Below are 13,524 nucleotides of genomic sequence, written 5' to 3' on the forward strand. Positions count from 1 at the left end.
AGAGCTAACTAAAACCACAGCTTATTACTAACGGAATATGCAAGGTGCCCGTGGGGAAAAACAAGGAGACTGAACAGCCACGGCATTATACTGCTTCATCCAGTTTGCAGATAGGAACCTAGATATAGGGGAGCTTTCCTTTCTGGACTTTGGGGAGGAGAAAGGAAACAAGGAGAGGTCCCTGAGAATGTTTCTAATGTTTATTTCATTTCTTCTTCTGTTCCAATTAAATGATTTTTAATGATTTTATTCTGTAGTTTGCCTAGGTTTATCATAACTGACTACGTAGACCTGAATCTACGTTGGAGGTCCCCAATTTCAGAATGTGGCAGGAGCTCATCATGACTGAATTATACTTATCTCTAAAATACCACACTTTTTACCCAGTAATTCTTGTCATTTCATAATGGAGCAGAAAATATGCTACACAGTGACAAATATAAATTGTCCAATCCAATCCAACCCTCCTCATTTTATAGATGTGGAAGCTAAAAACTTCCTATTGCTGACAAGAAGTTGTGAGCAAGTTTAAAACCCTCTTGGTTCAGTCTATGGGAAGGATCTTCATTCAAGCAGCACTGCACAAGGGGCATGGGGGTTTCTACCTAACTAGCAAAGATGGAAAGGCAATGAGGCACCAATGCATGGAAAAGCACCCGATCTTTAGAGAGCCTCAGGGGTCTGCTCTTGCCTTGATGGGTATCCTTGAAGATGTAGTTCCAGAAGTCACATGCTCAGATGGCTGAGAATGTTGAGGGCCAGTCTGTCAGTATTAGAAACCCTCAGAATGCTTCTTTGAAGCTCCTTTCTAACTCCCAGAAAGAAGCCCTTGGACCCAGGGCACAGGCTGATGAAACTGCTTCTGAAGGCTATGATGAGACACAATGCCTGAGGAGCAATCAGGCCAACTCCGCTGCTCAGTGGGCTTTGCAACTTCCCCTGCCCCCATCCCAGAAAATCATGTTCTCAGGGCATCTGCCCCTGAGGGCAGGAGCTACACCCCAATTCCTCAGGACTGATCCAGGAGAACCTGGAGTGTAGAGACAGGGAGTATATGTGGAGAGGAGGAAGGTGGTCCCCTCTTGCATGTGCCATTCAAACCTAAGGAGAAGTCAACCTTTTGATGAAGTCCAAGCCAAGCATGATAATTACCAACCCACTAGTGGAGTCATTTCTTAATTAGCTTCTGTTTTAACAGCCGAACCAAGTTTAGTGTGTTAATATGCTTTAAAAATTCAGGGATATGGGGAGTAAACAAACACATTGATTCATTCCCTTATGGAGTAACTTTGGGCAGGTAACAATCTCCTTGGTTAAATACCCCACTTTTAACCCAGTAATTCATAGGCATTTATGAACAGAGTAGATAAATATGCTACATCTTGACAAGTATAAATTGTCCAATCCAATCCAACCCTCATTTTATAGATTAAGAAACTGAAGTCTAGGAAAGTTAAGTAACTTAACCAGGGTCACACAGGTATAATGAAAGTTTTGAACTAGGTGGTCTCTGAGGTCCTTTTTAAGCTCTAAATCTATGATCCTATATGATTCTATGACATTTTTATACTGTATTCTCTGTCTTGCTGTCAGTTCTTAATGACTAAACACTTGTTAACTTCCATCTGAAAGTCTGAACACATACTGTCTGGACAAGTTACTTAATCTCTATTATGTCCAGTCAACTCTCCCAAACTGCAAGTTACGGACAATCTGCAATGGTGAAAGAACTTTCCTTACATGGGAGCTCCCTAGCAGATGGAATCAGAGTTCCCAACCAAACCAAACCCTATCTATGTATGTATTCCAGACATATAATGCAAACCTAATGAAATAGTTTATGAGTGACATTAGAAATTTTGTCTTCTGTACTAAAAATAAAACAATGGAAAGCAAAAAACAAACCAAAAGAACACTTTGCAAAGATTATACAGCAAAGGTTAGCTCTGGTAAATGCTTGCTGGGTGTTTCTGCAGCAAGGTGATTGTGTACATTAAGGTCTGTCTGCTGTCAAAGGCTTCAGGACTCTGCCTACACCACCCTCCCCCCCTTAAAATATAAAACAACACAGGTGAAGGTCCTACTAGGAATTTTTCAGTGATTTCATTTTATAATAAGACAGCTTCCATGTATGGAGCCTGGTAAAACTGAAGTTCTCTGGGGAAAGTTTTTCAAAAAGGAAGAAGATCGAACAAACTGTCATGTTTTTACAACTCAAAATAGTTTATACCTGTGACACTTAACACAAACAAATCACAGAACTCTAATTAAGGTCTTTGGATTTTAATGTTTCTAATTTCACCAGGACATCTGCCATAAATAAATTACTAATAAGGTGCATAGCCAAGAGGGACCCATAATTTTGAATTAAAACCACATTTATCAAACTATAAATATAATGACACTTCAATTTATATATTTTGAACACTATATTTAAACATTATATATTTTGTTTTATATACATAGGCACAGCTTATTTATCCTATTAAAATTAATTTTCCATGAAAATAGAAAGCTCAAGACCATGTTCAAAATGAACAGAAGCAGATATATGTCATATGGTATTTCAGAGAAGCAAGAGTTGGACTTGGACCTACTGACAAGACAGTGGGCAAGTCATTTAACTCCCAACTTCCCAAGCAACTCTAAGAATATGCCTTGTGGCACAGTGACTGAGTGCTGGACTTTGAGTTAGGATAGATCTGGGTTCAAATCTCATATCTGATGTTACAAGCTATGTTACCCTGAGCAAACAGATCACTTAACCTCTCTCTGTCTCGGTTTATTCATCTATAAAAGGGGGCTATGGTGATGACCTTAAAGACCTATTTAAATGCTAGTTGTTTGGTGGTGGTGGTGCTAGTGGTGTTGGTAATAGTAGTTGCTGTTTTGGTGGAAGGAGTTCCCATACTGGAAGTTCTCCTACAATGATGGTCGGGACTCAATCCCAAGTGTGATTTTCAGATCTGAAATTGATACACCTTTTTTTTTTTTTTCAGATCTTCAAGTATCTATTGGGTGGTCCTTAGGTTTCACTATTTGTATAAATTTGAGGTGAAACTGAATAAGACGGACCATTCACAGGGTTAACAAATTTTTCATTAGCTCCATGGAATTCTCTTGTCCTCTGAGGACATAGTCAGTGACTCGCTGGCATGCCTCTATTCTCACTTCCCTACATAAAGGAAATGAGGATAAAAATACCCTTTTCTCTTCCCAGGCTCTAGTTAGTTTCTGATGTTGTCTTTTTGACTTCTCCCCACCACAGAAGTGTTTAAAAACTGTGGTGGGGTGTCAGCCATCCTCAGCATTGTCCACACAGAGCAGACACATACTGAATAAATCTGTTTTTTAAAAAGACAAAAGCCTCTCCTGCACTGTAAGGAAGCAACAATATGGTCTCGAATTGAATTCGTTTTAAGATCCTCCGACCTTAGTATTTTCGGTGGAAATGCACGTTGGGCTTTAAAGAAATAAGTCCAGCAACTTCACCATAGTTGGGGCGAGGGTGGGAAACTGTGTGGGAAGCCTTGATGTTTCCATGGGAGAGTCAAAAACTTGTAGGGAGCCTCTCTACCGAGCCCGGCCGGGCAGAAGAGCATCTGTGTGCGCTCCCCTTGCTCACCCAGATCTAACCAGTGCGCACGTTTGCTGCGGGGGCTTGGAGACCCTTCCCTCATTTTCCTTCACTCTCCCCCTCTCCCGTCACCTCCCCTTCTCACTTTTTCTTAACGTGTCCCTTCCTCCGTGTTTCGGTGTGGGAGGGAGGCTAAAGATAGGAGGGGGGTTCCACCCACTGGCACCCCCTTTTACTTTCTTTTCTCTCCCAGTAGACCAGAGCTGGGCAGCTTCTCCTTATTCTCCCGCCCCCATCCCACCCCTTCCCCTTTTTGCATGCTAACGAACCTTCTCACACCAGCACGTGGAGGGTTAGCGGAGGGAGGGGGCTCGCCCTGCCTGCCAGTCTATCTAGTTATCTCTTGCAGACTGGGCTGATCAGTTCTGGGGGGGAAATCACTTTCCTTTCACACCCTGTCCTGCCTCTCCAGTCTGTCGTAGACATGCAGCGGGGAAGGATGCAGGACTCCCCGAACTGCAGCTGAACCGGGGGGCGGTTGGGCTGGGGGTCGGGGAGGGAGGGAGGGGTCGAGCTCCCAGCCCAGCCGCAGAGAATTTAGTGGGGAGAAGAGAGGAGGGGACTACGCCCCGAGGCGGCCGACCCTCAATCCCTTCGGGTCAAAGGATCGGTCCCCTTTTAGCCTCTCCTCACCACCACCCCCCGTGGGCCGGAGGGGCCCATGCAGCCGTTAAGGTAAGAGTGCAGAGACGGGAATTGGAGAGGGTGAGGCAGGAAGAGAGTGGGGTGAATGGGGGAGGAGGGAACTCGTTCTTCCTCTCTCTGTCCCGACCCTCCCAGAACCAGGTCACCTTGGAGAGATAGGACTCGTCCTCACCTCCCTCCGAGTTTGCTGCCATCCCTGACTGTAGTGTATTCCGCACTAGGGTGCTTATCACAGCCTTGTGTTGTGTTCCTTTCCCCCCAGTCCAGGCACCCCATGCAGCTCGGTTTGGGTTTTTTAATTGTCCTTGATTTGTTTGATTGCTTTAGTTAGTTTTTTAGTTCTTGCCATTCAAGTTTTTGTGGGGCAGAGTTCACCTCTGCACCCCCAGAAAAAGAATTCCCCTTTAGCAGTCGATCGCGTTTGGAATAGACCCTGGATGTAATCTGCTGCTTATACTGGTGGACTGGTTCTTCTCTCCACTTCTGCTCCATGATGTGTGTGTGCATGTGTGTTCGTGTGTGCATGTATCTTGGTTTTGTGGTCTCGCATGGGGGGCTGCTGCCGCGCACCTCAAGTTTGCAGCAATCTGCTCCCTTGAAAACCTCCGCGAGCCTGACTCTCCCGCGGGAAAACCCAATTGGCCGGTTCGTCGGAGGCCCCCAAAACTTTCCATCTTGCTTGCATTCGTTAAAAAAAAAAAAATACCCGAGGGGTGGCTTGCCCTAGGGCAGGGGGCGGTGGGGTGGTGGTCGGTGTTGAATGAATCCCATCTGGGTACTGTTTTAGGGTTTTCATCCTGTCCTGGATGGGGAGGAGGGACCTTGGTCGTCTCCAAAGGTATCAGCTAGAATCTTTGCTGTCGCCAAACTGTAACAAGTTCTGTGGCCTTATGGGAGCATGCCTGTCAAGGCTTCTGCTGCTGACTGTCGCCGGGTAGGGCATCTCCAACGCCTCCTTTGCGAATTCCCAGGTTAGCACTGTTAGTAGAGAGAGTGGGGGTGGGGAGGAACAGGTGTACTTATGGTACTGGGCAAAAGTTGGGAGATGCTTGGATACGATCCTTGATTGTAGCATGTTGGAATAATTGCATCGCATTTGCTAAGAGGTAGAATCAATTTTCCCCAAATTGAGGTTTTAATGGGAGCTTGTGAGCTGCTATTATATCGTGTGGTTTAAGGTAGCATTGGATCGCATTTATTTTATAAATTGAATATTTCGAAAAAGGTTTAGGGAAAACAGCTCCATCTAGTGGAAATAATGAGCCATAAATTCCTTTTAGTAATATGTCTGGCACCCCCACGTCCTCTCGCAAAGTAGGCACTACCGAAAATAGAAGTTATGCTCGAACGATATCTAATAGACTAGTCCAGAAATAGTGGGTTTCGATTTTGAAAATTTCTCCAAAAGACCAATTAATTTGAGGAAATATCTTATATTCTGCCAAGATGTCATCTTCTAGCCAAGAATCACAAAGAAATAGGAAACAGTATTGTACTTTAACAGTTCAATACTTGGGGGCCTAGACTGTGGATTTACAGAAGTCCTTCCAGCCCTATCATTTGGCTTTAGATTAATGCTGGCTATCATAAAAAGCTGCTGTCTTCATGCCGATCTGCTAGGGGGCTTCCGAAATCTGAACCAAGTGCTTTTCACTTTTAGTGCATACCAGAACCATTTTCATTTTCAGTTTGAAACAGGTTACATTTGGAATTCTTCATCTAGGACTTAAGAAACTTATAGGAGGACTTAAGGGGTAGATAAGGGAAAATAATAGGAGTTCTTGCCATTTTTATGAAGAAAACAATCTTTTTAATATAAGTAAACTCCTTTGCAATATAATTGTAGTTTTCTACCATTTCTCAGCTTTTTCTTCTGTTGATTCCATGCTTAATAATAACCCAAGTTCAACTACCATATTTGGTTAAGAGAGACAGACAGACAGAGGGAGGGAGGGAAGATGGGAGGGAGGGAGGGAGTGGGGGAGAGAGAGAGAGAGAGAAGAGAGGAGAGGGGGGGGCCCTTAATGAATTTGTCAAAAGGGAAGGTAAGATATAAGGAATATGAATTCCAATGTTATTGAGAAATATTTTGCAGGATGAAAAGAACAAAGTTTCTAGTTTGGTAGATATGACATTTGGACCTGATTGAACATTCTCCTGTAATTAATTTTAATGCCCTCTTTCAAACAAGATGATATTAACAATGAGTTGAACTCTCCCCTATTTGGAATGGCATGTCAGAGTCAGAATCATGAATAGAACCTAGCAGCCTTTCCCTCTCCAATCCACAATTAAGTGCTTCACTTGCTTATACTACAAAAAGCAGTTAAGAAAGACAGGTCAATTGGATCATATCAAGTACGCAATATAAGAAATTAGAAATTAGTCCTACTCTCAAGACACAGTCTAACAGGATAGACAGGAAAAACTTAAATGAAAATATTCAAAAATTATAAAACAATAACATGAAATATGCACAATAGAACTGTTTTTTATCACTTCACTGAAATTCTGAAGGGTTTACCATCTTTAAAGTCAATTGTAATGGAGCTTGACTTTTAAGAAATATATCAGATGGGAAGAACAGATAGAAAAGTGTGGTACTCTCTTTCCTAAATGGAATGTAACTGAAGAGGGACTCTAAGCTCTTATACCTGCCTTTGCACATTAAACTGTTCAGCTCAGATCCACCTTTCTCTTTCTTCTTTTGACAGTTTGAAGGGATCAGTTTCAGCTTTCCACCCTATAGCAGCAAACTGCCAAAAAGAACAGGGAAGAGGGCATTTTCCACTAGGTCCAAGAAGAACTGTGCTGCCCCAAAACTATGTATACAGATAAGATGATACATCTATTCCTCCTCTACAAACTAATATAACTTTTAAAGGGCTAGGTAGTCATTTTTCCCAGACCTTTCCTCTGAAGGGAAAACTTTCATTAAATTTTATAATAGAATCTGTTAAAAACAGATGTGAGAAGACAGAGATAACCCTTATGATATAAGAATTCTGGATATTATGAGACCATAAAAGGAATATTAGGAAAAATGAAGTATGTATAATACTTTTTAAGCATTTATTACAAAATGAAAGCTATTTTGCTAGTTTAAGAGCTTAAAATGTATTATGTGTAACTTAGTTTGACTATTAGATTTTGAGTTTATTAAACTGAAAAGCATAATGATACAGATAATTATAATTTTCTTTACTTTTAAGTGTTTTTAATTTTGTGACAAAGGGAGCTACAAGTTGCAAATCAAAATAATCACCTTTTCAGTAGATTAAAAATAATCCCTAGAGCCTTAGCACCAAGTCTGTGCTTAATCAACATTTGTTTGATTGAATCTAGTTTAGTTTTTGCCACCTTATAAGCAGGTAAATCCTTGAGAACAGAAGCCATAAACATTATGGAAAAGCAAAGAAAGTTGTTATAGGTTCTGAACTCAATATTTTCTGTAATGACAAACAGAAATCAATCCTTTTTAGAAAAAAAACTGAAGTAGAAAGGAGAAAAATAAAACTGAAAGTGATTTGTCATATGGAAATTAATCCAAGCAATCTTATTTTCTGAGCTGTCACCATCATCTTCAGATTTCCTCATATTGAGATAAATTTTTATGCCCATATAATCATTTATTAAGTGCCCACTCTATGCCAGGCACTGTGCAAAATGCTAGAGATAGTTTACAATCCAATCCATACAACATTTAGCTCAAGTTAATTTATGGCTTCCAGACATAAAGTAATTTCTATCATAAGCTGCAAGAAACAGAAAAAATTGAATCGGTAGAGAAACATAAGGAGTCATAGGTGTACTTGGCTAGTACTCTCTAGTGTCTAGCATTTGAAAGTGGCTCACCAACATTAAGCCCCAGATGTCTCCATTTGTTTGGTCATCTAGTAAAATGGAGTGGCAAAAATTGGCTAATAAGTTATGTAATTATAATTGGGTTTTTAAACAAAAACCTTACTTTTCCTTTTTCTGTAATTGTAAATAGTTTTTGTTTAAAAAATGATTGTTAACTATCTTAATCATTTGGTAAGGAATGTCTGAAAAAAAAAGTGTAATCTTATTATGGAAGTATAAATTGAAGGACTAAGTTTTAGCTCCAGCTAAGCTGTGGGTGACCTTGGGCAAATCACTTAGAATCATGGAACTTTAGAGGTAAGGCAGATATTAGAGATAATCTATTTCAGCCTCTTATTTTAGATAAATAAACTGAGGTCTAATTAATTTAATTGACTTGTTCAAGTCAGTCATCAATCATTTATTAAGTCCTTATTATGTGTCAAGCACTGTACTAAGCTCTGGGTCACAGAGATAGTTGGTGCTAAAGCTGAAATTAAAATCAAGCATCCCTTGATTGCTCTTCTACAGTTTTTTTTTCCCAACATACTATGATGAGCAACCTCTCATCAATTTCCTTAACTCAAAAATGAATAGTTAGACCCATTGTCTATGGTCTCTTCCAGCCCTGATACACTATGACTCAGGGATTGGCTTTAGAATTTTCAGGGAGTTTTGTTATTGAACCTATACTATATCGTCATCGAGTATTGTGTTCTTTATCCTTCCATGGACCCTATTCTTTCCTGAAGCTTTTCTTTTTTTTAGCAAACTCCCAAAAGACATTTCTAGTTTATCCCCATAGAATTTGTGGCACTTGTATTCCTTACATTCTTAACTTTTAGAAGACAGATAATACCTACCAGTTTAAGGGAGTAGCTTTCACTTACTTTATCAAGTATTTTGTCCAGCTGTAGTTTTCTTAGAAGGTGTGCATGGAATTACTAAATCTCAGAATTTCAAGAGACCTCAGAGTACATTTAGCTAATGTGATAATAGTTGTAAAGCACTTTGCACATTTTAAAAAACTATATAAATGCCAGTTATTACTTGTAGTAGCAGTAGCAGCAGCAGCAGCAGCAGCAGCAGCAGTAGTAGTAGTAGCAGTAATAGTAGTAGTGGTAGCAGTAGTAGTAGTAGTAGTAGTAATAGTAGTAGTGGTAGTAGTGGTAGTAGTAGCAGCAGCAGCAATCATAGTAGTAGTAATCATCTACAGTTGCCAGACCTCTGCTCTGGTGATGGCTTCATTCCCTGAACGTTCTACTGCACTTCAGCTGAGCTCAAGCAATGTTTATTAGAGCCTTACAGGTATGTTCTGGAAAATGTTTAACAACCTGGAGCTCCTCTCTGCCCCCTCCCTCCCTCCCTCTCCCCCCTCCCTCCCTCTCCCCCTCTCTCCCTCTCTCTCTTTCTCTCTCTCTCTGTGTCTACATAAATACACATATACACATGCATAAAATCAATAAAACAATAACTCAATCCCTGATTTGTTCATTATTCTGAAGTGTAAATGCTCATCATGAAAATTTTAAAATAGGCTCTGCAAGCTAGGTAGAACTGGCTCCTGCATACCCCTAATAAGTAAACTGATATTGGGACAGTGATACTTCCATATTTGCTACAAGTTGTTATCCTGCCATTGGTTGAAGAAGTCTAGGGAAGGAGCACCTACGAATTCCCAAGGCAGTCCAATCTTTTGATGTCATTAAAAAGCAAGGCCAGTCCCTAGGATATACATCCTATTACAATAATAAGTGATTCACTATGGTTATCCATGGTACTTTTACTTTTTTTTAATTGTCCACACTATATACTGTAGGACAACATATTCTACTCTACAGTGTGTGGCTTTTTCAGTGCTTCTGTTTAAAAAAAAAAAACAACTTGTTCTGCTGTTATCATAAAGTTTATGATTCCTTTTCCCATACACATTTATTTATCCATCTATAACCACTGCAAGACACAGTGCTTCATTGATTCTTCCTTGTACAAATTCCATTACCTGTTCATATTCCAAGTCCAAAAGAGGTTTGTTCAAAGACTGTCTACAGGGCAAATGGTATGATGGTCCTGGTACTTGTCAGACTTCCTGCAAGCATGCATTTTGAGTTATTGACAGCAATCCAGAGGAATAAATTGTTCTTGCAAGAACCATCTTATATTCAAGCATATGTTTATTCATCCTACTAACATTTGGAAATGCGTACTTCATTCAACAGTACTTGAAAATTATGTATCTTCTCTCCCCATCAAAATAACTTATAGTGTGGGAATGCTTCCGTATGTTCAAGCTTGATGTCATGTTGCTGAGGGAGAAAATAAAAATAGGAGAGAAAATCACAGATTTAGTGATAACACTTAGTCCTGGGATACTTGAAGTGACTTTCTGACCCAGAGAATCTCTCAGTGCATTGTCAGGGTTAAAGAAGTGATTTAACCACCCAAAATCCATGATTCTATCCTGTGGAATTAGTAGAAACCAATGACAGTTTGTATAGATTATTAAAGTATACTTCATGAAAATATTCAACAAACATTAAGTGTTTGCTATGGAAATATATTAGTATGAGTTATTCCAAATTTTGATAGACACTTTTCAATGAGGAAGCATACTTTCATGGCTTCTTTTCTCTTGCTAGTGCAAGAATGTGAACATTTGGGGTTGGAGCATATGAGTTCAAATACAGTCTCTGCTAGTCAGATGGCCTTGGACAAATCTCTTCAAATCACCAACCTCCACCCTTAATTTCATTGTCTGTTAAATGAGGGGGTTGGAGTAGGTGATCTCAAAGGATTCTTCTAGCTCTAAATCCTATTATCCTATGAATCTCAAGGTTATAGGACCAGGAAAGACCAACTGTCAGCTTCCTTTCACTTCTGAAACCTTTAGACTTTTCTCAGTTTTTTGGCTGGAGTATTTTGAGCAAGGAAGTACATACTGATTTCTGTTGAAATAAGTGAATGCTTCTTTTAGCATATACTAAATTTCCAGTCCTGTCACACCAAGATATCAAGCTAGAAAAGTTTCTGTCAACCTGGAAACTAAAAATGAGAAAGAGAAATTCCACAAAGAGGCACATACATAACCTTTGTTTCTCTTGTGAAAATGGCCAGGTAACCTGGGGGCAGAAATAGAACTGACCTTTGTAACAGAGTTAGCTACTTTGTCCTCAGTGTACTAGAATTATAATAATCTGAAATTGTAACTACTCGGATTTGTGATCTGACCAATTTGGAAGTTTCCTAAAGTGATGCAGATTACAACCCACCCATTCCTGCCATAACAAGCTCTGTAGGTTGCCCAAACACATTCATGTCATAATGTGGGCTGGGGCACCTGTGGCCGAAAGTCCACGGGTGTCCCCTCCCTGAATTCTGGGCAATACACATTCCTTATCTTCTTGAGCTTACCAGTGTCATAGTAAGACCAAAATCATGAGTGGTTACAGATCTCTACAATGTTCTGGGCATGATTCAACCTCAGTCAGTCAACAAGCATTTGTTCAACTCTTTAAGACGTTCCAGTCACAATGCTAAGTGCTAGGGATGCAAAGAAATTCAAACACAGTCCCTGTCCTCAGATAGTTCACATTCCAACAGATACTGTAGATGACTTTACATATAAAATTTCCTCTTGCATGATTTTTAAAAAATCATTTTCTAGAAGTAAAGCCTCAAGAATAACAAGAATTTTTATCAGTTCTTCAATGGACATGCAATATCAGTTTCCATTATTACAGATGAAAGTCTATGCATTTCCTCTTATTCTATATAAATCTTGTTCAAATGTTCTGTAAATTCATCATAGAACATGTACCCGAGGCGCTAGGTGCCTCTCTTTAGTTCTTTTACTGCTTCATAAACCAATGCAGTAATCAGGTTAGCCATCCTTTATGGCTGTTTCTTGATCCATTGCCACCTTACCTCCTTTCTGTGTCATACATGACCTTGATGATGCCTTCCTCAACTCTTCTCATGTCCACTATTCCTGGTCACGTTGGAGCCTACGCACTCCCCCTGTGGGCCTTTTCCTTACCTTGCAGGCACTTGCAGTCTTGTTTCTTCTTAGACTAGAGCGTTCCACAATTAATGCCATTTAACATACTGGAAAATATACAAGTGCCAAGCATACTCATTATTCTAAAAAAGAGTCGCATCATCCAAAACGTTTCCATTTTTGTAGCAAAGGATGTTTGGGAGTAAGAGGGAAACAAAGTTCTTGGGCAAATGAAAAAAAAGGAAGAAAACATTTATTCAAGTGCCCATTATGTGCCAGGCACTGTTCTCAGTGCTTTACAAATATTATATCACTTGACCTTCACAACAACCCTGGGGTGTAGGTGATCCTGTGGTCCCCATTCTACAGTTGGAGAAACTGAAGTTAAGTGACTTTCCCAGAGTCACACAGGTAGTGTCTGAGGCTAGATTTGAAGTCGAGTGTTTATGACTGCAGGCCCAGCACTTGCCTGACTTTAGATTTTTCATGAAATCATCTGTAGCTTCACACCTATAAACAGCACCATCATGTTAATGAGAGTTGCACTGTAACTCACCATACGCTGGCAGACAATTGGAATAGAAGTCTGAATCTGAGAGATAAAGGTTTGCCTCATCTGATAAGGGACTTTGAAATCCGCCAAATACCACAATTCTCTGTCCCATTTTTTTTTTCCTGTAGTGCTTTTTTTCTTTCTAAAATTACTTTTTATTTAACTGTGAATTTCTCTTTTCCCAGTAGAGATGCTTAGAGCAAGAACTGTTTGATTTCTGTCTTTCTTTTTTCTAGTCCTGGCCTAACACGGTGCCTTGCATATATTTGTGGAATTGAATAGTTGCAGCTCATTACAGATGCTAAACTTTTTCCCCCAAGAATTTTAACAATTCCCACTGGCTTGTGTTGACTTGAGTAAATATATGTATCTACCCTGTTCCTCAGTCCTGTGTGAGCTGGATAGCATTTTGCCGACAGAGACAGACATTTGCTCTTCCCTCTGGATTGGCTATATCTCGTTCCCCTTCTTCTTCCAAAGCCACCCCTCACCACACACACACACACACACACACACACACACACACACACACACACACACACACACACACACACAGCCAGGGAATCTTCTGTATTTTAGCTCTGCATTAGCCATTCTAAACAATTTTGAACATGATGAATAACATGGCTCTCCATTCTTCTTGCTAAATGTCTGTGGTATTCAAGCTTGGCACCAACATTGTTCAGTAATCCAAATACTCTAGCACTCTTCTGGTGGAGACACACATAAACTCACTGTCATTTAAAACAGTTGCCATGAGTGGATAAACAGTTCCGAGATGGTTATAATCACAAGAACATATCAGAATGGTGCTAGGTAAATACTGTATATCTATCATCTCAATGGTTT

General features: G+C 40.1%; 1 protein-coding gene across 1 annotated transcript in view; it reads left to right on the top strand.

Annotated features, from left to right (window-relative positions):
- Window positions 1-4,130: 4,130 nt before the first annotated feature.
- Window positions 4,131-13,524, top strand: part of RGMA (repulsive guidance molecule BMP co-receptor a) — a 47,921-nt gene continuing 38,527 nt past the window's right edge. Inside the window, exon 1 of the mRNA XM_072617340.1 lies at window positions 4,131-4,312. Coding sequence (XP_072473441.1) covers window positions 4,299-4,312 — 14 coding nt within the window. The 5' untranslated portion in view covers window positions 4,131-4,298. The remainder of the gene's footprint in view (window positions 4,313-13,524) is intronic.

Source organism: Notamacropus eugenii, chromosome 1 (genome assembly GCF_028372415.1).
Source record: "Notamacropus eugenii isolate mMacEug1 chromosome 1, mMacEug1.pri_v2, whole genome shotgun sequence".
In the NCBI taxonomy this organism is placed as follows: Eukaryota; Metazoa; Chordata; class Mammalia; order Diprotodontia; family Macropodidae; genus Notamacropus; species Notamacropus eugenii.